This window comes from Monodelphis domestica, chromosome 3, assembly GCF_027887165.1.
Source record: "Monodelphis domestica isolate mMonDom1 chromosome 3, mMonDom1.pri, whole genome shotgun sequence".
Classification (NCBI taxonomy): domain Eukaryota; kingdom Metazoa; phylum Chordata; class Mammalia; order Didelphimorphia; family Didelphidae; genus Monodelphis; species Monodelphis domestica.
In genome coordinates, this window is record NC_077229.1 from 264,152,968 (window position 1) to 264,179,472 (window position 26,505).

At 39.0% G+C, this 26,505-nt stretch overlaps 1 protein-coding gene across 3 annotated transcripts in view; it reads right to left on the reverse strand.

Moving 5' to 3' along the window:
* Window positions 1-26,505, reverse strand: part of LOC103098366 (cilia- and flagella-associated protein 53-like) — a 95,302-nt gene that overhangs the window by 21,229 nt on the left and 47,568 nt on the right. For 2 of the 3 annotated variants that reach the window (XM_007487688.3, XM_007487687.3), the window contains 2 exons: window positions 18,558-18,694; window positions 8,121-8,281 (listed from right to left, as the gene is read on the reverse strand). In XM_007487688.3, coding sequence (XP_007487750.2) covers window positions 8,121-8,281; window positions 18,558-18,694 — 298 coding nt within the window. The remainder of the gene's footprint in view (window positions 1-8,120; window positions 8,282-18,557; window positions 18,695-26,505) is intronic. The other variant, XM_056823690.1, reaches the window with a different exon arrangement.

The following is a 26,505-nucleotide window of genomic DNA, read 5'->3' on the forward strand; positions in this document are numbered from 1 at the left end:
GCACCACTGAATTAAAGAATATTTGGCAAGGAGTGAGGTGTAGGAAGATTGGAAAGATAGATGAAGGTTAGGTTCTAAAAGATTTAAAATGATAGATAGTATTTTGTATTTGATCCTAGAGGTAATAGAGAGCCACTGCAACTTGGGTAGAGGGAAGGTGACATGAATGGACCCATGCTTAGGAAAATCACTTAGGAGAGAGAAGAGAGTATCAGGGAGGAGAGGGTGATCAATAGTGTCAAAGATCGCAGAGAGCTTTAAGGAGGATGAGGATTGAGAAAAGGCTGATGGAGTCGGCAACTACGAGATGATACACGGATGGCATAAACTCAAGTGACATAGGTGACCTAGCTAGGTGGTATGATTTAATGATCTTCACTGATCAACAATACTTCCTTCTCTGACCTATATGAAATCTGCAGCAACATTACTCCCACTTTTGAGACGGTATTTGGAATTTTCTTTGCCTCTAGGCATCATGACTGACATTGGTGAAAGTTAACCCTTTTATCATGGATGAGTTTATCTTATTCAAGTAACCTTGGGAAGGGCAATGGGACTCAACTTCCTCATCTGCAAAATGAGTGTCTGGCAAATCTCTGAAAATATGATATGGGACACAGGAGTTGGAACAAGGATAGATCCGGAGAAGAGGATTACAGAAAATGACTTTTGGCCTATAGGGAAGAGTATAGGGGTTGTAGGAGAGAATGTGGATAAAAGCAGAAGGGGACATAGAGAACAATCTCTATTGTTCAACTTTGTCAAAGGCCAACCTTGCCATTCGGCATTCCTGTGCCTCTTACCCTTTTCCCTCCATGAAGGGTTCACATCAGCAGCTGGTAGACTACAAGACCAGTAGAGTCAGAGTGTCTTGGAGGACGAGGAAAGATGCATGAAGCAAAGATCTGTGCTTTGTTGGCCTTAGCATGTGAAAATGAGCTTGTGAATGTGATTGGAAAATAGAAAGGGCTTATACTGTAATATGGAAGCAGGACGAATGGAGTTCTAGATGACTGAAGAAAGTCTTGCTAATCTAACAGAACTTGGATAAAGGCCAATTTGAAGACAGTTGCTTGTGTTTAATTTTATATATACATATATACATATATAAATCACATATTATATATGAATATATATTTTATTATTTATAAATTTCTAGGACAATTGACTAAGAAAACAATTTTATATCAATATATTGTATCTATGGCTGCAGGATATTGTGGAGAGTCTTGGATTTGGAATGATTCCAATCCTGACTCTGTAACTCACTTGATTTTGGGCCAATACTGGGCCAACCCCATATACAAAATGTGGGAAGGAGGTATGGCATCTAAAGACCTTTCCTATTTAATTAATTTATTTACTGAAAATTTAATTCATTAATTAATTTAGTCCTTTCCTATTTTTAATTAATGGACTTATGACCATTTCTAGGGATTCTCTTAGCCTATATATATATTTTTTCAGATAACACTGAGAATAGAAACTATCTTTTTTTTTTTTAATCCTTATCTTCCATCTTAGAATGAATACTGTATATTGGTTCCAAGGCACAAGAATGATATGGGCTAGGTCACACAGCTAGGAAGTACCTGAGGTCAGATTTGAACCAAGGACCTCTCATCTCTAGGCCTGACTCTCAGTCCATTGAGCCACCTAGTTGGCCCAGAGTAGAGACTCTCCTTTTGCCCTTAGATGCCCAATGCTTAGCACAGTGTCTGGGCACAGGAGGCACTTACTAAATGTTTATTGACTCTGTTTAGACAATCAGAGGTCCTCTTGATACAAAGAGAAATGGAGTCTTGGGAAGAGTAATGGGACTCAACTTCCTCATCTGTAAACTGAGTAACTAGCTAATCTCTTGGTCTAGCTTCCCTTAAGCTTTGCTGTGTTCTGACCTCTGCATGGAAGGAAGCCCCACCATACATCCTAACTACTGATTGGTATATTCTACATGATACAGTAGATCTTCCATTTCTACCTCTTCTTGGTCTTTGGCCAACACAAGACTAGTGCAAGCTAACTAGTGGATTTATCCCACAACATAGAGCTCAAGTTCTGAAGCTTAGTGTATTGGGGTTTGCTGAGAAAGAACCCACTTGATTGGAATCATAGAATCCAAGTTCAAATTCTTGTTCTGCTACTCCATTTGTGATCTTGGGCAATTTATGTAACTCCTCTGGGCCTCAGTTTCCTTAGCTGTAAAATGAGGAATTTGGACAGGATGAATGCTATGGTCTATAATATTATGGTCTTTTGCTATTTAATTGGAAAGAAACAGAAATTGTTTGAATCGTAGTGTGCCTCTGAAAGGCACATATTCCTATTTTTTGAGGGAGGCTCAGGTTACCAGGGAGGACGAGGCATGTTTTGCCACATTGGCTAGTGGGTGTGTGTAATATCTTGAGACTTAAGGACATTGGATGTGGCTGACTTTGAGTCAGGAATGTTGACCTGCATTAAAAGTGTACACCAATATACCTCTAATTCAGCCGCCCTTTTCACATATAATCAGCGCTGTGGCTAGGTTTGGTAGGACAGTGAATCTCCAAAATACTGCAGGCAGAAACAATGGGCCAAATATTACAATATGAAATTTAACGAGGAGAAACACAGAGTTTTACATTTAGGTTTGAAAATACAATTTTAGAAGTTGAAAAAATAGGGAAATATAGATAGCAAATGATGTGAAAAAGACCTCCTGCTTTAGCTGACTGCAACAAAATGAATCAACTGCCAAAAAAGCCATTTCAGGAGTAGGCTCCAAAAAAAGAAGTATAACATCTAGAATATGGGAGATATTAGGCAGCTTGGGTGACTGTATGACTTTGGACAATTCATTTCATCTCTGTTTGCCTCAATTTCCTCATCTAAAAAAATGTGGGTAATAGGACTTACTTCCAATAATTATTGTGAGGATCAAATGAGATAATATTTCCAAAGCACTTAGTATAGTAGGTATTTTGTAAATACTAGTTATAATAATAATAATGATTAGGTATTCCATATAAGCCTTTGGTACTCTGTCTTGTTCCTATAGGAAGGGAAACACTGAGATTAGTTCTGAATACTACATTTGTAGGAGGAAAATTTCCTCAAAGGAGCATGGCGCTCAAAGCCATGTTACATGGGACTTGACTGAAGGAAAAAGGATTGTTTGACATAGAGAAGGCTTATGGAGGGGGAACAGGGAGGATAAGATTGTTTATAAATCTCTAGTGGGTTGTCACTCAGAATAAGGATTAGAGGTATTCTCTTGGAATCTGTAGCGAAATTGGAACGGAGGGTAGAAGTTAGAGAGAGGAATATTTTGGCATTAACCTCTTAATAATTAGAATTGCCCAGATGTGGAATACACTGGTAATAAACTCCTCTTCCCTGGAGGTGTTCCAGGAAAAGCAAGCAGAGAACTTGTAGGCAGGATAATAGCAGGAGATGATCTGCTGGGCAAAGCATAGTATTAGGTCATCTTCAAGGTTCTTTCTAGCCCTGCTCTGCATTTCTCTTATTATTTAGTGATTTGGAGCATCCTTTCATATGGTTGCTAATAGCTGGCAATTCTTCTTTTGAGAACTCTTTGTTCATATTCTTTGATCCCTAGTCCATTAGGGAATGGCTTTAGGTCTTCTTGAATTATCTGATAGCTATCTGTAGATACCCAAATTTTATCTGAGAAAATAGCTACAAATATTTTCCTCATTTGATTGCTTCCTTTCTTATGCTATTTACACTAACTTTGTGGAGAAGTTTTTCCAGATCATGTATTCAAAATATGTCTGTTATAATTGCATCTATGCCTTGTGTGATTAAAAATACATCTTTTATTTATAATGGTGTGGGGTATATAATTGGCTTCTTTTTTTCTCTTATGGAATAATCTTTAATAAGCAGGTGATGTATCCATTTTGAATTTATTGTGGAATATATGGCAAAGAGTTTGTCTGAATCTAATTTCTGCCAGACTAATTTCCAGTTTTCCCAGTAGTTCTTATCAAATAGGGAAATCTTTCCTAAGTTAATTTCTGTTTTCTGGTTTAAAGGATGCTGAACATTGAGTTCCATTATTTCTGATTCTTTTATCTGGTCTGCTCCATTGATTTACTATTCTCTTTTTTAGCCAATTCCAAATAGTTTGGATGATGACTATTTCATTATATAGTTTGAGGTCTGGAAGTACATTTCTCCTCTTATAACCCCAAAACGTGAAATACTACATTTATTAGACAGAAAGATTTGGGTTAGAATTCTGTTTTAGATACTTAGCTGTGTGACCCCAGGCAAGTCACTCAGTCTCTCTGGACTTTAGTTTAATAATCTATAAAATGGAGCTAAACAATAGCATCAGGTTAAAGGATTATTTTGAGGAGCAAATATGATATTACATATTAAGTGATTTATAAACTTTTAAATGCTATCTAAAGGTGAGCCTATTTTAGGGAGTGGGAGATGGGGTTGAGGAGAAGATTCCAACTTGTGATTTCATTGGTTTGGAGATCTTTCAGATCCTGTCAAATTCAGGTTGTCAACTGTATGATTCTGTAACTTTGAGTTTTACCAAATTGCTTTGATCTCAAAAAGGTTACGCGACTTGTCCAATGCCACGTCATCAGAATGGGTTCGAGTTAGGACTTGAAAGTAGGGCTTCTTGACTTTGAGGCAGACCTTCTATTTGATATTCCAGACTGTATCCCTTGAGCTGTTATTATGAGGATTAGTCACAAGAAAAATAGTACTCTCTATATCTTTCTGTGTGTAGATATAGATATAGACAAAAGGTATCCGAGAAAGTCAGAGAGAGACAGAGATAGAGAGAATATTCATGCTAACTACCAAATGACCTTGTGACAAAGATAGTTCATGTTCTCCCTTAGAGTATTTGAGTTGTGGAAGAAAGAGTTTTAGTCTGTCCGGGCTATTTAAGGTTCCAGGACTTTTAATATTCCTGACATTGAATGAAATGTAAATATTTCAGGGGAGAAAAATAATAGGTGGGGGCCCTAAATGTGGGGAGGAATGAGACAATGGATGACAACATACACTCATCCAAATGTGGCTGTTGCCTCTCAGGCAGACAGTTTGGAAATGACGTAGGCAAATCAATGAGCTCTCTGCTTAGGCAAGACCCATTAAATGCGATCAAGGCCGGCCCCCTTCCCACAAGATATTAAATTAAGTCCTTTAAACCAAGCCCTTGCCTGCTGTCAGTGAGACAGACATCTTACTGTTGGAGTGCTCATGGTTCAAGTTCAAGGTAGATGTTCCAGGAATTCATTCCCTGATGCCTACCTATAAAAGGGACAGCTGGCTGGGGCTCAATATTTTGTTCTAAGATCCTGATCTGAAGATTGTTTTTGCCTTATTCGCCGCTCAATGGCGTTGCTATGCTGAGGATAACCCAGTTCACAAATGGAGCAATCCCAGGCTTTTTTGTAGACCTAACGTTACCTGTTGATGTCTGTTCACATTGGCCCAGAGCATGCCTTTTTTTTTTTTAATAACCTGCCTCTTGGGAGATAAATCAGGGTGACTCTGCTCAGTTTTAGGATGATGAAAGCAGGCAGAGTGCTATTATGACTCAGGGACTTCTCCCATTTCCTAGTGGCATTAACCCTTTCAAGGTCCCAGTGCATTGCTTTAAATATGGAAGCATTAGGTATTAGTCACTGGAGTACCAGAGTGCCTTTGTCAACTGAAAAGTCGATCCTTTTTCCAGAAATTCACAATCAGGAAATGATTTCAGGATGAGATCTTGACAAACATTTTTTGAGTTTCTGCAAAATGAAGCTGTGTGCAGAGAAAATATTTTTCTTTTTTTGTTTTAATTTAATTTTACTGATTAAGAAAAATTTTCCATGGTTCCATGACTCATGTTCTTTCACTCCCCTCCTCCCTCCCCACCTCCCATAGCCAATGTGCAATTCTGCTAGGTTTTACATGTGCCATTGATCAAGACCTATTTCCATATTATTGATATTTGTGCAGAGAAAATATGAGCACATAGTAGGAACTTAATAACTGCTTATTGACTTGATGTGTTACTTTCAATTCTACAGGTTGTTGTATAAAGTGATAAATGAGCTCCCAGACCAGGTTGTTTTTCAAACTCCTATTTGATATGAAAATATCATAACATAACAAAAAATAATTTGCCTTTAATATTTTTTCTCAATTCATTTCAAAGTGCTCTCCATGTCATATTCACTCTCGTGTAGTATTTCTAATAGGAATGATTGTGAACCTATTCTTCCATTATATTCAGTCAAAGACATCAAGACCTGAAGAAGGGATGAAGTACCCCCATTTGAGGTTACATAGGAAGTCAATATTAGATTTTATATATTTGAGATACATTTTATGTCTTCTTTCTTTATATATCTTCTATCTTTATATAGATCTTCCCTCTGTTAGAGTTCATGGTTTTGAAATATATTTTCTATATTGAGATCTAGGGATCTTGGGCAAAGTTGGACAACCATCACCAAGCAAACTGGGCCATTCCCTTCGATGCTAGGACAAGAGGCAGGATTTTTAAGTTGGCGACAGGTCATACAGGCCAATGAGTATTTGCCCATTTCCTATTAACATTCTTTACTTTATTTAGCCCACTGGCTTAGTAACCTATCAAATGATTATATTTTCCACTGGAGAAACTGTTTGCAACCTAGTTCAGAGCAGGAGGAAAAATCATTTTCTTGATTTGTCTCTGAGCCTTCTCTCAAGGGTCTCACATACCATGGAATCATTACTTTTGTTCTATTCTAAGTAACAAAGCAAGAGATGGGGGAGACAACTTCATGATAAAATTCTACATATGGTAAAAACTATCACTTGAAAGCATTGCATTTGACCACAAAATCCAAATGGACCAGGTTCAGGGAAATACTTGGATATTTTGGCCGGTGTCTTGTTGATCTTTTTTGACAACTACTTTGCAAAGATTGAGGGAAGGCACAGAACGGGAAGGGGGCAGCCCCTAATAAAATGAGCAGAGAATGAAGCTGGTGACTTTATGAAAGTGAATGCCAAGGGACCATGCTCCAGGCCTATTAGAGTCTCTCCACCGGCTCCCTTTCTGAGAAAACCACTTGGGTTTGATTAGTAAGAAGAGGAAGGAAAGATAAAATGGTCACACAGAGCTCCTTTTCCACAGAATTAGAATCTTCAAAGGCAAAAAGCTGAAAATGGATAGGGGGAAATTCCTTCTGCAGAGAAGCTCTGAAAACACATTTTGCAGAAACAAATGTGGGGCCTGACTCATGCTAGGACGGCGAGCAGCTAAACAAAGAGAACAGTAGACACACGCTGTGGGGGAATGGGGATCATTTGCAGAGTCTCCCTCTTCTTTGGGCCTAGGTAGTGCTAGCAGGGAGCGAGGAGATGGGGTCTTCCTGATGCTTTTCTTGGAGGCCTACATCAATCCTGCCATTTCTTCGTAGCCCCCCAAACATCTTCTCTCAGGAGAGTAGTGTTTGTAAAGAGAGCTTGATGATGCTGATGATGGGCTTAAATTGCTGGAATCAACAGTCACGCATAAGACCTATACCCCAAATCATTCCTTAATTACTCGTTCTCAAAATAGACTGTGGCCCTGGGTGGGTAGGAGCTAAATCACTGGGGAATAATTATGATGATTCTCCCATCTAACTGTGAGGTCATAGGCTGTTGTTCAGAATGTCTCTGCTGCCTTAAAGTCATCCCAGATCTTCCCTCTGTTAGAGTTCATTGGTTTTTTTCCCTTTGAATCAAGTCAACAAGCATTGGTTGGGTACCTACTATGTGCCAGGTACTAGGTTAGAGGTCATCCTAAATGGAGACAAAGAAACCTTGAGGTTAAAAGAGGTCATCGTAAGCAAGCACCAAGGAGACAGTAAACCCAAGGATTCATACAAACAAGGGGCTCCGAATAGTATTTCCTAATAAAATTGGAGAAAAATGGACTTTTTTTTTGCTTTCAAGAATACATTTTTTCTTTCATCTTTAGCATAAAATGCCTAGTAAGGAAGGAACTTGAAAACTATTTAAATAAATCAAATCTTTCAGACCCAGTTGAATTTACACATACACACACACAGATACACATATATACACACAGACACACATATGTTTAGGTACTTAACCTGCAATTTTGCTCAGTAGCTGTTGCTCCTGCTCTCCAGACATTTTCACATATATCACTTGATTACTAAACTGACCAATCCCATGAAATGTCATATTAAGACGTCTGCCTTCCAAAAGCTCTTCTACACGAACTTTGCTCTCTTCCAGAGCTGAAATAGCCCTGTCAAAAGAACATACAAGAAAGGGAGAACTATTGGGCAGGCCATTGTGGCAGTGAGGTGGCATAGTAGAGTGCCAGGCCTGGAAGCAGAAAAATTCAACTTACTCAGTTCAAATCTGGTCTCAGCACTTACAAGCTGTGTGACCCGGACAAGTCGCTTAACCGCTGTTTACCTTAATCTACTGAAAAAAAGAACTGTTAAAGCCCTCCAATATCTTTGTCTAGAAAAATTCCACATGGGGTCATGAAGAGTCAGACATGATCGAATACCAACACTAGATGACTCTCTTCTTTATGAGAAAATGATGGCATATGGAAGATTATTATTATTATCATTTTGAAAAACCTTTACCTTCTGTCTTGGAATCAGTACTGAGTATCGTTCCAAGGGAGAAGAGCAGCGAGGAATAGGCAAGTGGGGTTAAGTAACTTGCCCAGGGTCACAGAGGTAGGAAGTATCTGAGATCAAATTTGAACCCAGAACCTCTAGTCTCCAGGTGTGGCTCTCTATCCACTGAGCCACCTGGCTCTTGCCAAATATGGCGGCTTATTGAAGTGAGTTGAGAAAAACGAAAATCCTTTCTTCAATTCCCATTTGGGGAGGTCTCTCCCTCTCTTTCCACCCCTTCCTATCCTCCTTTAGTAAAACTGGCTAATTGGTCAGAGATGGTTGGATGTCACAGTATACACATGGCATCTCCACTACCAGGATGCCAATTTCTATTACCATATTAATAAAAGAAGGTACCAGTGGTCAACGGCACCCAGAAAGACCATGCATTACACTTTTCTAATCAGAATTAATCCCTCTAGGCACATAGTATGTGAAACATCAAAGACTTAATATTTGATACATCAAAGGCTCTCTTGCTAATTCTTTTGAGGAATAAAATATTATGCTAATGAAGGAATGGGGTATGAGATTTGAAATCAGAACCTTTTTCCCCTCTGATTTTGGATAAACTTTTTATAACTTCATTTGCCAGATAGCATCAGCAAGGCTATGCCAATGAATTGTCAGAGTAGGCATCTGCCCATCTGCCAGTTTTTGAGTTTCTGGAAATGTCAGTCAGCCTTACAGAATCTTCCCCTACAGTCTGCCATGGCATCTCACTTCCTAGGATTGAGCTGCTATGAACATCCTTAACCCAAAGTTACAGTCGGTCAACAAGATTTATCATGAACCTACACTGGGCTAGGCACCCAAGGTACAAAGGAAAGCAAGGTCCCCTGGGACTGGACTATCAGATTAGCAAATCAGTCATGCAGCAGGGCTGCGAGAGAAAAGACACAATTAAATCTAGCTAAAAAAAAAAATATATATATATATATATTATATTTATAACACAGGGTGGGAGTGGGGTCTCTTTGCTCCAGGATAACATAGCCTTGACTAATTCTTTAGACAAGAAGTCTTTGGTAAGGGGTCACAGAAATAGTGAAACAACAGATTAAAAAAAAATAACTTCAGCATGGGTAGAAACTTCCACTTGAGGCTTCAGTGACTCTAAAAAGCAAAGGTCCCCAAAAGCTCTAGCCTGGTTTACAACCCTGTATGTAGAAGAAATGAATGTGTGCCCACCAAGGCTGTGTGAATTATAATCCTTGCAGAATTCTGGGCTTTGGTCATGAAGCACAGGCCTCCATTGAGTAGACTAAATTATCCATGTCATTTGATTGATATTGGCAATCTGGATGATGAGCTTTTCTTTACATTCACTCCTTCTCTCACACCCATTTCTCTTTCAGTAGCTGGGTTTTTTTTTTCCTATTCTCCAGATGACTTTGCTTATAAAGGGACTGTGACAGTGCATTTGGCTATATCCAAGTCAATATAAATCCTTTTCCCAGAAAGACTTTTGACTCATGTCTTTGGAAAGAGAAATGAATTTAAAATATTCCAAATTAAGATACCTGGCAAACAGGAGAGGAATGAAAACCCTTGGGAAAGGCATCAACAGGGTAGATGCATATTCAATTTTACTGGTTCACTGCACTTTCACAAATCACATCTCTTTGGATATACATGCCCAAAGGCAATAGATAATATAAGGATGGACTTAGGGGTGTTTCTAATTAAAGTATTTATGGGCATTAACATAATGAGATCCTAGGAAATATTTACTTGTTCATGATTGATGAGGGAATGTCAGTTAGTTCAGAGATCTCCATTTCCTTTCTGCTTGGGTTTTCAGTAAAATTCCGGAGTATATAGTTGGACTGGAAGGGTCATTCATCCCAGGGCTTGGTAAGTGCAGGAAGGTAATTTCACACAAATTACTGTAGGGTTTTCTTGGTTCAGTACCTTAGCCTTTTCAGGCAAGGCCTAGTTCACCCAACATTTTTCTGCTGTGTAAACCTCAAAATTTCTTAGACTTATAAATGTTAGAAATTTCACCATTGGGAAATTTCATACTTGAAAAATTTCCTATTGATTGTGGGTCTTGACTATTGGAATGTGAACCCCATTGGCATGGGAGGTTCCTTCTCTTCCCTTAAGATTACTTTAGGACAGAAACCTTTTGCTGAACAATGGAAAGGACTTTGACCTATGCTTAAGCATAGAACAGGAATTTCTTTGAGTCATGATTGATTTTAGAATTGATACAATGGAGATACTTGGAATCAATCTCCACCCTATTCAGTCCTAACAGGATTGAGTAAGGGCTACAGACTAGATCAAAATTTAATTATTCCAATCTCTACCCTACTCAGGTTAACAGGATTTAGGAAGGGCTGTAGCAAAGGATCAAAGATTTAATTATTTGAAAATATGACCTACAACAGACATGTGCAAAGCCAGACCTCTGAGCGGTCCTGGGTTAAGCGAGAGCCTCCATTGGCACAGGGAAATTGATGGACACGTGATTGGTAGATGTGAGGACTGAGGGGAGGGAACTTGGATGGTTTCCTTAAGGATAGGGGGGTCTGAAGACTGGAGGGCGGGGTTGAGAAGTTGGTCGGGGTGGTTGGTGTGTGCTCTGAAGGAAGCTGAAGGTGGGGGCCTCTGAGACTGTTTCTCCATTTTGGTCATGTGAGTGATAGGGACTGATCTCTTTTCTTTGCCCCAGCTATCTAAGGGCTTGGGCCTTTTGGCCCAGCCTAAACAGAGGGGGTATTTAAGCCCTATTCCCTTCTCTCCTTTTTTCTCTCTCTCTATCTCTAATTCCTTTCTTCCTCCTATTGTAATTAAACTCCATAAAAGATTGACTGCTGACTTGAGTTTTCATTTAGGAATTACATAGCTGAATTCCTTGGTGACCTTAAATTAATATATATCAGTCTTTTAAAGTGATTCCCTTGTAACAGCTGCTAACATGTTCTTTATATTAATGGAACCTCCTACACATTGGATTGTGGGATAAAGAACATCAAGTCCAACTTTCCCATTTTACCAGCGAGGAAGCTGAAGCACAGAGTTTTAAAGTGACTTTCTCAGGGCCACACAGCTGCTAAATATATAAGTCTTCTGGACTCAGAGGCTCTGTCCTCCATCATGTTGGAGCTCTAGAATGGGGGCTCCAGGTTTTGATCCACAGAATCTATGAATATCTAAGAGATCCAAATCAAAGTAAAGGATGCAAGGGAAGAGAACACAGGGGCAGGGAACAGCATTAAGCATTAAGTTCCCAATGGCATGCTTGCTATTTTCCAGTTGTGAAATGGAAAGAACTTTGGATTCCATTTATAGCAGTTTTCCTTCTGTAGCATACCAGATATATTAACATCTTGAAAGCATTATTGGTGTATTGATATTGTGTCTTATGTGTGTATATATCAGACTCATGGTCATGTTATTTTTTGATGATTGTATTTCCAAATCTTCAGTCCAAAGGACAAAAGAATTCCTGAGCAGGGCATTATTTTCCATAGGGTCCTAGCTACTACCGCGTTAGATCACATTCCATACCAAGTCACATGCTTGATTAACCTCCTCCTCTTTGATTAAGTGTTGTCAATTGAACCAATGTTAAAACCTATGCTATGTCAAATGTTCATTAGCTACCTCCCACCCACTCCACATTCCAAAACTCTCCAATAAAAGTTCGGGGACACATGCAAATTGTCCTTTTTGAGAAACATCACTGGAGCATGCTGGATCCCTCATGTTTTTACTCTTTGTCTCTGAGTCTTTTCTTTCTCTCTCTCTCTCTCTTTCTCTCTCTTTCTCTCTCTCTCTCTCTCTCTCTCTCAGTCTCTGTCTCTGTCTCTGTCTCTGTCTCTGTCTCTGTCTCTGTCTCTGTCTCTGTCTCTGTCTCTATTCTCCTTCTCAGGTGTCTACCCACTGAGTAATTAAATAGGAATTGCAAGCAGTTCCAACACCTTCTCTGTTCCTTAGAAGGCAGGAAGGGTCTGTTTGGCCTCTATAAACCCATTAGTGGGTAGTTCTTCATCCAACACATATCCTTTCTTTGCTTAAATTTGTCCCATTTCCCGTCTCTGTTCCTGCTCAGCTCATGTTGTCCACTCTACATTATGATGACTACTCTTGACAAAAACACTTTGCCACATATCTGATGCCAATCCTTCACAAGCTTTAATCATAACTTCTCATTCCACCTGAAAGGCACTCACACTTCCCACTGCCATGACACAAAGCTAAAAATTTGATTTAAAGTTTACTCCCTGGAAACCAAGGACAGATAAATGGAAAGCACTTCCCATTTATCTTCCATAATAGGTCCCACAAAGATTTTGACATCTCAGAACTAAAAAAAACATAAATCATCACTGCTTGACTATCCCAAAAAGATCAACTCTTTAAAAATCCATGATTCCCACAGTCTATTTAGGAAGGGTGGAGGGAGGGAATAAACATTTATTAATCACCTTCTCTGAGCCAGACACCATGCTAAGAACTTTAAAAACATGAATTCACTTGATCCTGGCAACAGTTCTGGGAAGTAGGTGTTATTATGATACTCATTTCATGGCAGAGGAAAATGAGACAGACAGAGGTCTGATTTACCAAGGGTCACATAACTATTGTCTAAGGCAGTATTTGTTTTTGTTTTTTTGGATTTTGCATTAAATTTTTTAAAATTTATTTATTTATTTTAATTAATTAAATCTGTTTAATTGAAATTTTTTAATTAATTAATTTAGAATATTTTCCCATGGTTATATGATTCATATTCTCCCCTCCTCCCAGCCAATACGCAATTCCACTGGGTTTTATATGTATCATTGATCAAGACCTATTTCCATATTACTGATATTTGCACTAGGGTGATCATTTAGAGTCTACATGCCTAATCATATCCCCATCGACCCATGTGATCAAGCAATTGTTTTTCTTCTGTGTTTCTACTCTCACAGTTCTTCCTCTGAATGTGGACAGAGTTCTTTCTCATAAGTTCCTCAGGATTGTCTTGGATCATTGCATTGCTGCTAGTAAAGAAGTTCTAAGGCAGTATTTGAACTTAGATCTTCCTGACTCTAGGCCCAGTGCTCTATCCATTGTGCTGCCTAGCAATTTCTGGCAAAGTCATTGTTAAAATGGGATGATAGCAGCTTAATTAAATTGACCAAATTGATTAGCTGCTAATATTGATTATTTCTGGTGGAGTTGGTTATTATTGTCACATAGTTACTCTACCTGTAAAGTAACCAATTGAATTGGCCTTTTCCCCACTTAATAACAAAGACATGAAAAGGGACATAAAACTAAACAAGAGTTAATGGTATAAACTTAAAACATTTCAGCTCTCAAATTTCTCCACCCATCCACTAAAGTCCTGCTCTTATGCTGCACCATGGAATGGAATGCTGTGTCAGTGGGTCTTATGACTGACTGTGTCCCGTCACCAAAAGACCATTCCAGCTAAATTGGGGGAACCTCATTCCTTACTTCTCCTGACCCCCAGGTTTGGGTCTGGGGATGCATTTCTCATCCAAAGCAACTTTCAATGAGCATATTGTAAATTGTGAAACATCGCAGTGTAAGCTAAATTGGTATATGGAATATCCATACAGATGGTTGGAGACTTGAAGTTATTCCTATCCTGTTCTTGAGAGGCAGAGTGTAGCTGAAAGAACACTACACTAAGAACAAGAAGACTTACGTTCTGGGAGTGCCAACTGAGATCACACTGAAGTGATAGGTTTGGAAGTCAGTATACAGGGACCCAGAGACCTTTGGGCAAATAGGGATCTTTTATGCTGTTCCCACTTTTCATCATTCTCATGGACTTCGGTACATATAGGATCAATAAGAAAATGGTACAGGATATATATATATATATATATATATATATATATATATATATATATATATATATATATATATATGTGTGTGTGTGTGTGTGTGTGTGTGTGTATGTGTTTTTTAAATTTATTCATTATATCCATCCCTTGTGATTTCTCAGCTCTAAAACAGCTGTTTCTCTTGACATCTTGCACCTGTATTTGTCTTCTTCCTCTTTATGGACTAAATTCTAATAAAGGATCCTGGTTTGAGCTAGGTAATATCTCATCCCAGGTCCCTCCTTGTCCTCCAATATCTCTTGTTGTTAAAGACACTTATCTGAGTACTCCAAGATTTAGATTTAGTCTATCAGCACCATTTAGGTGCTGGGGGAAGGACAGGTATCAAGTTCCAAGACAAGGAAGGGATTTCTGGATTTATTCTTAAGAGGCTAGTTAGAGTTTTTGTGGTGTTGCCTCTTCTAGAGGGCAGCTAGGTGGCACGGTGGATAGAGTACTGACCTGGGAGTCTGGCAGACCTGAATTCAATTCTGGCCTCAGATGCTACCTGGGCAAAGGACTATAAGGGGTAAATTTAGAGGTTTTGACTAATATATTATACTAGTGGTCGCCAGGGATTTAATTCAATCCCAATAAAAATACTCAAGTCAGTTTGGGAATTTTATGGTGGTTTAATTAATATAGAGGGAAGGAATTAAGAAGAAGAGAGAGAGAAAGGGGTATAAGAGATTTCTCCAGCCTAGCCTAAGCCAAGGGGAGTTCAGCGAACTCAGGCACGAGGCCTCCTCAGAAGATAAAAACTAGCTCGGCTTCCCAAGAGGATAGTGTTTTTGGAAAGGTAAAGGGAAAAAAAAAAGAAATCAGCCTAAACTCCGAGAGAGCTCAGGGAAGACGCCTCACCTGACCCATGCTACTGAGATTCTCCCAGTCACCTAATCAAGGATGCTCACCGCCAAACCCGGACAAGAGCTGAAAGCACACCAAAACGCCAAGACACCCAGCACACTGTCATGAGCCACGTCTCTGCGAAAGAGAGCCCCAGAGCTCAACGTCTTTGCTGTCAAAGAGAGACTAGAGAGAGCAAGATCCCCCAAATATATAGACTCTTTTTTTACATCACTTCCTGCATCTCACATGTACCAATGATAGCTTAAGGTTGACTTAGGACAGCCCAAGGGTTTGTCAGTTGTTTCTGATTTGTCCCTTCCTAGCACATGTTGGTCATAGGCCATCCTCCTCAACACTTAATCCTTAAGTATGGGTGTAGACATTCCTGTTTGTTAGGTTTTTAAAAGCTAATCAGGGCATAGAAAATCTAAAATTCACATCACTTACTCTATCTGCCTCAGTTTCCTGATGTGTAAAATGAGCTGGAGAAGGAAATGGCAAACAGCATCAGTATTTTTGCCAAGAAAACTCCAAATGGAGTCATGAAGAGTCAGACATGACTGAAACAACTGAACAACAACATCTTTTCTAATTTTTGTAATTTATTGAAAGTGGAAGAATCTTGGAAGTCATTGAGTCCAACCTCCTCATTGTCATGATTGAAAGTTAACAAAAAAGGGTAAACTGAGGCAAGTCTCCAAGCAGGGTCATGCTATCTGTCAATAAATGTATTGGTGATGTACTTCTATTTCTGCCAAAGATCCCAACCAAAAGGAGAGTTCCTTTAATATGGGTTTTGAGGAATACAGAACAAAGAATAGAATAGGAAGATGACATCATGAGGTTGGGAGCAATATAATTGGTGATAAAGATAAAGGGAACAACAGGAATGGTTGGAAGTTTGGTAATGAGAAGCTAGAAACAATTCCCTCCAATTTGCCTGTCACTAAGAACTGGTCATCATTTTAGAGTACCTGCCAGGTCTGAGAGATAACAGACCTGACTTTTGGACTGCAAACTAGACATCCTTGAAGCATGACTCAGTGGTGTAAAGATATTAGACCCAATTCCCTTGTGTTTTTGTGTATCCCCCCCAGGACAGCTAAATTCCTTGAGGCAAGAATAAATTAGTGATTAACAGGAGAGTTAGATTTCTAAAATTAACTCATTAAAGAGCAGCTGAATTCTGAACTAGGTTCAGACACATAGAGCCATGCCTTAAGCAGTAACAGGACAAAAGCATTTATAGGACAAAATCAATTAATTGTAAATAGGATCAATAAGAAAATGATACCAGATGGATCTTAATATTTTCATTATTTTATAGATGAGAAAACTGAGGCCCATATAGGGTAAGTGATTTAACAGTGGCCACACAGGTAGGACATGGCAGAGCTAGGATTCAGGCTCAGGTTGTCTCATGTCAAATCTAGTTCTTCTTCCAATGTACCATGTCACTTCTTTTTAGCCATTTGGGAACTTGAGCTTGAAGCCTTCTTCCCATTCCTTAGTCTGTAGCTAAAACTGGGTTTGGTCATGATGGGTTAAGTTGAATATTTGCTTCCTGACTTATTAGTTGTGGGATTCTGGGAAATTCATTTATCTTTAACTTCTCAGTGTCCTCATCTATGAAATGGGGATAAGAATGCTGGGCATTACCTACTTCACAATGGTTGCAGCAAAGGAAATGAAATGCTATATAGACGTAAAGCAATGTTAAGCTGTGGGCATTTGTGAGGGGAACTAATTTAATTCGCCAGAACTCTGTGTAAGATGCAACTAAGAATATTCCTACACAACGACCCCCAAAAGGCTGGAAAGAAAACAGCTAAATGGATGACTGTGGTAACTGATGCCCAAAGCTTTCCATTTGAGCCCTCACCCAATTTACTAAGTATCTTTAATTCTCTCACTCCAGCCCCCATTCCCAAACTAAAAATAGAAGATTCCATCAAGTTAAGACTGCCAAGCTGGTTTGCCTTTTGTTTTTATCTCCTGCCCCTAGGCTTTGTGTGCTTTTAACCTGATTGGCTAGCAGTGGGGAATGATCCAGAGAGGCATGACCATCCAAATACCATGCAAATCCCACTAGGGCAGCTCTTTATAAACTAGACTGATGATCACAGAAACATGGTGTTTATACTAAATACCCAAGATTAAATGTCCCCTTCCCCTCCGAACTCCCCCAGCTTCCTCACCTCAAGGAACTTGGAACACAGAATTAACCATTTTTATCCTAGTGTAATAGTTACCCACATTTACCTTTTGAAACCCATTTGCAGATGAGCTTAGAAAGGAGATGACTTTAGGCAAAATATCTGGTTTTGTAGTCTCTAAACAGAAACTTCCTAAGTCACCTTTGTGTGAACACTGTTTTGTATTACTTAGATTCCTGGATGATAGGTTCACTTTAGCTCAGCTGTCTACATTTAAAGAGGCATCTAGGTGGCACAGTGGACAGAACGCTAAATCTGAAATGAGGAAAACTCAAATTCAAATCCAGCCTCAGACACTGATTAGCTTTGTGACTCTGGGCAAGTTACTTAAACCTCCATCTACCTCAGTTTCCTCAGCTGTAAAAAATAGAGATAATAATGGCACTTACCTTCCAAGGCTGTTGTGAGGATCAAATGAGAGATTTATTTGTTTAAGCCTTTACCTGCCATCTTAGAATCAATACTAAGTATTGGTTCCAAGGCAGAAGAGTGGTAAAGGCTAGGCATTTTGGGTTAAGTGACTTACCCAGGGTCACACAAGTAGGAAGTAATTGTCTGAGGCTGGGTTTGAACTCAGGACTTCTCATTTATAGGTCTGGCTCTCTATCTACTAAGCCACTCAGCTGCCACCAAATGAGATACTTGTAAAGAACTTAACACAGAGCCTGGAACATAGCAAGTCCTTAATAAATAATTGTTGTCCTTTATTTAAAGACCTTTCCTATTAACTCAGTTAAGTGCTAAGCTCTCTAACTCAGGCACATAGGTATCTTTTACATATTCTAATCCTAAAAATCTAGTGAATTAAAAATACTAAATAGGATTTTTAAGAGTAGAAAAGGATAATTTTTGTTACATATAAAAACATTTATTTAAATATCTTATGTAAATGGAGTGAGGTTTGGGAAAAAATAAACACTGTATAAATCAAATCCACTTTGTAGACAAACTAATATGGTTCTTACTTTTGCACGTCTTGCTTGGTTCTGAGATGAGCAACAATTATGGTGATATGCATGGTCTGGACAGGGATCAAGGCTTTTAGCAGTTCAGGCTCCTTACTGTAAATGAACTCCTGCACATCTTCAATTTTATCTAGAATCTAAAACATTACATGTGAAAAGAAAGACATGATTTACTTCATTCGCACATTCTATCTTAAGTTATCAATTCAAGTCTACCCCACAACTATTTATGGAGAGCTTTCTGTGGACAAGACATTCTTGGAAATACCACGATGACTAAGACATGGTGTCTCCCCTCATGCAGCTTATAATCCAGAAGAGAGAAATAAGATATGAAGATAAACAATTAGAATAAAAGGTAGGACACAGATGTTCAAAAAGAGGTATGAAGTGCTCATTTCAGAGGACGAAAAGGTTCATTGCAGATGAGAGCATCAGGGAAGCCTCCACAGAAGAGGAAGCAATTAGAATGAACCTTCAAGAACAGACAAGATTAGAGAAATCAGGAAGAGCATTTAAGTCAAAGGGGATGTTTTAAGTAAAAAGTCCCGAGGTAAAGAAGTACAGACAATAATTCAGGAACACCAAACTCTAGTTTGGATGCTGGATAGGATTTGTGAAGAGGAGTACTAGAAACTAAAGTTGGAAAATTATGTCTGGGCTAGACCATCGAGGGCTTTGAATGTCATGCTGAGAACTTTAGACATAAATACCTTCAGGCTCTCGAAGGACAATGGATTTAAGAGAAGTAGTAAAAAAAATCAGTGCTATGTTTTAGGAAGATGATGGCAGTGGCATGTAGGGTGATCTGGAGGGCAGGTAGGACAGAACAGAAGCAGATCAGATGGCAAACCATCGTAATAGTTCAGGAAGGCAGCAATGAGAATGGCGGCAGAGCTCTGCTCATGTAACTACTGAGTTTTAGGAAGATTAAGTTAACAGCCGTATTGAATAGGTTGAACTTTTAAATGGCTTCTAAAGTCTCTTCATGCTCAGATCTATGATGCTGTTTTTTTGGGATTAATTCTTTCCACCATCACTGACTGTGCTGAGGGGCATATGAGGATGAAGACAGGAGTCCTACGCTCAAGGAGTTTATACTCAAAAACGAGCAGATGTAGAACCCACCATACACATGGATAGAGTGAGCAGCTGAACATGGAACAATTTTGCAGTGGCCCAAAGACAAGCTTGCTTGCCTTTTAGATCTCTACCTCACTAGTATGAAATCCTCAATTGGAATATTGCCTTTGAGTTGCTTCTTGTCTGTCCTTTGCTTTCAAAAAAGGACCAATGACATCACAGGTGAAGTCTTGACTTGTGCATGAACTGGATTTATTTATTTTTTTGTTTATTTGTTTATTTTTTTAAAACCCCTTATCTTCCATCATGGAATCAATATCGTGTATTGGTTCCAAGGCAGGAGAGTGGTAAGGGCTAGGCAATGGGAGTTAAGGAACTTGCCTGGGATCACACAGATAGGAAGTAATTGAGTCCAGATTTGAACCCAGAACCTCTCATCTCTAGGCCTGGCTCTCAAGCCACTGAGCCACCCAGCTGCCCCCATGAACTGGATTTAAGTGAGGAAGAGCTGCACAAAGTTGTCAGCCTAGTAGCAAGACAAAAGTCAGGATGACTGACCATGGTCCAAGATGCAGTGGATGTCCTTGGCATCTTTGAAGTCTGACTAAGCTTTGGTGCTCCACAGTGCCTGCTTCATGGCCTTCATGGCCACTGGAACAAAGCATTGCCATCCACCCATTCCACTGGGGAAAGTCTTCATTTGCTTGGGGTTCACATCTCCCCTAACTCACTGATGAGTTTCAATCCTAGCAGTTACCCTCAACCTGGTTTAGCTCATCTGCCAAGATGGTTTTGCTAGGTTACAGTCACCATTGCACATGCTACCATGAGTCACAGGTGAGATTGGGGTGACAGTGTTGGGTGACAACAAAGGCGAATGAGCAGTTCCAAAAAGGGCTCCGTAAGTCTCCATCCTGGAGGCATTAGTCTGAGTCTTTGGTTAAATTAAATAAATCAGATTAACTAGTTATTATCTTGAAAAATGAGTTCTGATTTTGAAGGTAACTTTTGATAAAGAAATAGAGGCCTTATGGGACCAGTTAAGTGGCTCAGTGGATGGAGTGCCAGATGTGGAGATGGGAGGTCCTGGGTTCACATCTGGCCTCCAGCACTTCCTACCTGGGTAAGTCATTTGTCCCAAATTGTCTAGCCCTTACTGCTCTTCTGTCTTGGAATCAATATTTGTATGGATTCTAAGACAGAAGGTAAGAGTTTAAGAAAAAAGAGGCACTATGAAAAAAAGATAAAGTCAGGTGGTATGGGAAAAACTAGGGAAAGAATACCTTATGTCTCGGGGTAGGGATGGGGAGTAGCATTAGAAAAATAGAAAAGGATACTTCATCCCTCCATTCCCCTGACATAGGGGTTGGAAATACCAACAAATTTTGCCTAAATATTTTTCCCCTGTATTTTTATCCAAGCACTTAACAAGTGATGGATAAACTTCGATAAGCAGCATATTTAAAGCATAGATAAACAGGTAACGATCCACACAGAAAATGCCAGGGACACAACTATCTCTCCTACTCTTGGCTGCCCTTCCCAGAGGACTGGTGACCATTAGCTCACACAAAGACAAAATGGCTAAAAGTGTGGAGCGTCAAACCACAATTATATCACTCCAAGAAGTGCAATGGTTCTACCTGGTCCCCAACCCTTGATGCTCTCTTATTAAAGTTCTCTCTGAAATAGCATCACGGTATAATTCAGTTTGAGTTCACTAACTCCGATAGCCTGCCAGCTTCTCCTATATTTTATGGACTAGATTCAAGCAGCTTAGTGTAGAAGAGCAAATGATATAGTTTTTAGACATATGGGATGTATCGATTCCTTTAATGTCCCTGGAACACAGTTTCCCTACAAAGCTAGGTGGGGGATATTGGAAGGGACAACAAGAAGACACAAAATCTAGAGGTAGAGAGGGAGAAAAGGTAGAAAAGAACACACTAACAACTTTGCCCAAGAGTCCAACCCTACCTGCATCAAACAAGAGCTCATTAATTCTCCCTGTTCCAACATTAGACAGATGAATAAAAAAAAAGTGGCAACAACCATAGTAGAAGGACAAAAACCCCAAATCTTTGGGATTTAAAAACTGCTCCCAACTTTTCCCTGAGGAAAGTTCTAATGAAAGATCTTTCTAAGGAAGGGTCATAGATTGCAAAGGAGTTGCTACTTCGCTGATATCATAAAACCTGAATTTAATGGCAAGTATCTTAAAGGAACCTTCAAAGGGAAACTATCTTGTCTAGATATTGGTCCTGGATAGAAAATCAATAATAATTTGATAAACATTAATGCAAAATCCAAACTAAATCCTCTCCTTAAATATTAAACTAATTTAAAAGGCAATGTTAATCAAATCCTCTTTAAAAGTCTAAATCTACTTGGTCAAGACTCAGAGCAATGTTTATGCTACCATACAATTATTATTGGAGTCTTAGTGTGGTTGCCTGATGAGTGATCACAAGAATTGAACAGTATTTCCATAATTAATCTCATGCCATTTCCCCAATTACAAATTTGATATAGTGAAACTGATAGGTCTTCAAACGTAACTAAGAACAGTAGCTAAAATCATTTTCTCAGCCAATTGAGTATGGTTTCTTGGTCAGCTGTTAGCTGATTGCATAACTCACTTTCAAACTCCTGGCAGTGGAAGAAAAGAGGGCAAGCAATCCAGAAATGTTATTTTGAGCCAGTTTTTTAATAACTGGGGGAAGCTGAAGTTGTTTGGTAAAGAACAATGATCTATGGGGTCGGGTGCCCCTTAACAACTCAGGAATCATGAGATTTGAATTCATCATAAGGGGGTAAGGGGGCTGGTGCATTGCAAGCTCAAGGAGTCAATAGTTTATACCAGGTGTTGATCAGAAATATCTGTCTCAGTTACCAAATATTTATTAATAACACTATATACCAGTGTCTTTGCTAAGTGCTGGGGATAACAAGAAAGGCAAATCACTATCCCTATCTTCCAGGGTTTCATATTGCAATGGGAGGATAACACATAGACAGTTGTTCATATAAGATGCACATACACACACATATATATATATATATATATATATGTATACACACATATAGTACAGATGGATAGGAGGCTAAGGAGTTTGTGTGATCCTATGATTCACTGAGAGACAACTAGTGTGCAGAAAAGCAAGCAATGATTCTGTGACTCTCTTGGTCAGATAACAACTGGAATGTTCTGTTTAATTCTGGGCTCCACATTTCAGGAATGATATTGATAAGCTATAGACATCATAAGCTGTAGAGGGCAGTAATGAGCACAATGAAAGGTCTTGAGATCATGATGTCTTACAAGGACTAGTCAGAGAAATTGGTGGGGTGCTTATTCCAGAGAAGAGAAGACTAGGCAGAAGGGACATGAGAACATTCTTCAGCCATATGAAAGGAAGAAAAATTAGGCCTTTTCTGTTTGACCTCAGAGGATAGAAGAAGGAATAATAGGTAGACATTTCAGAGAGGCATCTATAGTATAAATATAAGGAATACAACTTCCTTCTAACCAAAGCTATCTCAAGAGTGGAGTGAGTAACTTTAAGAGTTAGTGGGTTCTTCCCTGGAGAACTGCAAATGGAGGCTGGGGGACCACTTGTTAGATTATAGAGTAGATTTTTTGTTTATATATGGATTCCAATGCCAAGATTCTGAGTGTGAGTTTTAAGTTGGACACAAAGACTGGTGTCACTGGATAAGTTATGTAATCTCTATTCTTTATTTTCCTTATCTGTAAAAAAACTGAGAATATTTGCAAACTTGCAAGGTTGTTGTGAAGCTCTACATAAATGTGAATGAATAATCCTATCAGAGTGAAGTGAATGTGAGCTATTGAAAGCCCTTCCTTAGCCTCAGTCTAAATATCAAGAGTTAGTTCAGCTGGAAAGGCCTCCAGGAATTGATGCAGAGTGAAGGGAGCAGAACCAGGAGAACATTGTATGCAGAGATTGATACACTGTGGTACAATCAAAGGTAATGGACTTCTCCATTAGTAGCAATGCAATGATCCAGGACTATTCTGAGGGACTTAAGAGAAAGAACACTGTCCATATTCAGAGGAAGAACTGTGGGAGTAGAAATGCAGAAGAAAAACAACTGCTTGATCACATGGGTCAATGGGGACATGATTGAGGATGCAGACTCTAAATGATCACCCTAGTGCAAACATCAACAACATGGAAATAGGTCTTGATCAATGACACATGTAAAACCCAGTGAAACTGCGCATCAGCTACTGGAGGGGGTTGGGGGGAAGGGAGGGAAGGAACATGAATATTGTAACTATGGAAAAATATTCTAAATTAACTAATTAAATAAAATTTTCAAAAAAAAAGAGTTAGTTCAGATCTGCTGTCTCAGGCACAACATGAAAGACTGGCATAGTCATAGAAATTTATCTACAATTAAACATTCTCCTATAAAGTGTATTCACCTGTCTTTCTATAACAAAAGGACTATCATGGCCCTGGGAAGAAACCCTGAACCATCTGTCCATCCTTACTTAGCCCTGACCAGGCAAACCATCCCTTGATCCCTTGAGCCAATGGCCTGATTTCTCAGTGCTGGACAGAACACAGAGACAGTACTCAACACAACAGGAGGGAAAGTAGGCACCAAACTGCTAGAAGTGATGAAGTCAGTCTAGAGAGATTCATCTGTTCCTAGAGATAGAGCATCACAAAGTAAGCCAGTTGTCCAAAGAGTGAAATGGTGGGTGCACAGTATTATGAACAGTAGCCAACTCAAAAATAGCATCATAATATCTAGAGATATAGGGGACCTTTGAAATAATTCAATCTAATTACCTCATTTACAGATAGGGAAACTTAGGATCAGAGAAGCTAAATGATTTGTCTAAGGTGTACAGGGGTAAATGGCAGATTCAGATCTTGACCTCATATCCTTTAATTCCAAATCTACTGACTTTTACCTTATTCAGAGAATCATTGTATCTGAGATTTGGAAGAGATCTTGGGAGTCATTTACTCGTATACTAAAAGAATTCCCACTAGTGCATACCTAAAAAGTGGTCTCCCAACAAATTAATAACAAATTAATAAAGAACTTCTAACTCAAGACTGCCAATTCTTTTGTCAGTTATTGTTATTGCCATTGATAGATTGAGGGTATCTGCTTTGACTTTCTCAGACAAACTGTGGTGATTCTAGTCAGAGGACCCTCTTTTTTAGGCATAAACATCCACAAAGTTGGAGAGACAGAGAATGTGCTCACCTATAGGACATGTTGTTTGTCCTGTTTTCAAAGAGGACCAATGATATAAAAAAGTAATGTCTTGACTTGTGCATGAATTGTATTTGATAGGCAGAGTTACACAAAGTCATCAACTTCACTCTCTTTCAGAGTCATCCAAGTCCAGAGGCAAGTCAAAAGTCAGGACCATGGCCTGGGATGCAGAAGATGACCTTGGCGTCTTCTATGTCTGACCAAACCCTAATAGCTTCACCGTGCCTGCTTTAGTTGCTTTCATGTCCAGTGGAACAAATTGTTTTCCTCTACCTCTTCGGCAAGGGGAAGTCTTCACATGCTTGGGGTGGATACCCTCTAACTCACTGATGGGCTTATGGACCTTGTAAAAATGGAGATTTGAACCCCAGACTTCAATTCCCAGAAGTCCTTGGTACTTCACAGAATTCCCTATATTCTCACCTGAGTCCTCACCTGAGTGAGAGAACACAATTTAGTATTTAAAGGGCTCTCTGCCTCCCAAGAGCCTCTCTTCTTCTGCTTCTAAGCACATATGTCTCTCTACCTGACAGGCAAAATGTAGTGAGTAGGCTGTGAATGGGCTAATGTGCCCTAGGCATGTGCTTTTCTTATTTTGTATTTCTTTATCCTTGATTTCTAATAATCTTTAATAAACCTCATAAAATATAATACTTTTATTAGAGAAACTAATTTAACTATTACAACCTTCAGTTATCCTCAATCTGGTTTAGCCCCTTTGCTGAGATGGGTTTATTGGGGTATGGTCATTGATCATGCTATACCTTCTTGAAGTTACAAGACTAGACACTTTCCAGATTACTTTCCAGAACTGCTGGACCAATTCACAGCCCCACCAATAGCATGCCCATTCCTATCCTCCAATATCTCCAAAAACTGTCATTTTCATCAATATGATGGAGAAGAGGTAGAACCTCTCAGTTCTCTGGGCAATTAAGACTTCAAGTTACAGGGAAGGTGCTAACTTGCTTTAGTAGAAGGAGCTTCTTCATTTAGGAGCAATGTGTCCCAGTGGATAGAATATTGGTCCTAGAATTAGGAAAAGTTCAAATACAGACTCAACCACTTACTGTATGACCTCAGGCAAGTTATTTAATCTCTCTTTGCCTCAGTTTCTTAAACTACAAAACGGGGATAATAATAGCACCTATCTCTCAGGGTTTTTGTGAAGATCAAATGAGATCTTTAAAGGTGGTTAGCATGGTGTCTGCCAAATAGTAGGTGTTATATTAAGGCTTATTTTCTTCCTCCCAATACCAATGAAATTATAGGCATAGCCCCTAACATTTTTCCCCTTTTAATTTTAACTTCAAAGATAATATCTGTGCAGAAGTTTTCAATTTATGTTGCCTGATTTTTGTAAAGATACCCTACACATCTAAAGGACATATTCCTTTCTATTCCATCAATTACCAAAGAGCTAGGATATCTAATTTGTCTGAAATTTTATTCAATTCCTTAATTTATTTAAAAAATATTTATCTGGTGCTTAAATGTCAATATTGAGGTCTTCCACCTATTATCATATTGCTATTCTCCTCTGTAATTTAATTTTTACCAAAGCACTTGGGTACTATTCCATTTGATACATGTATATTAA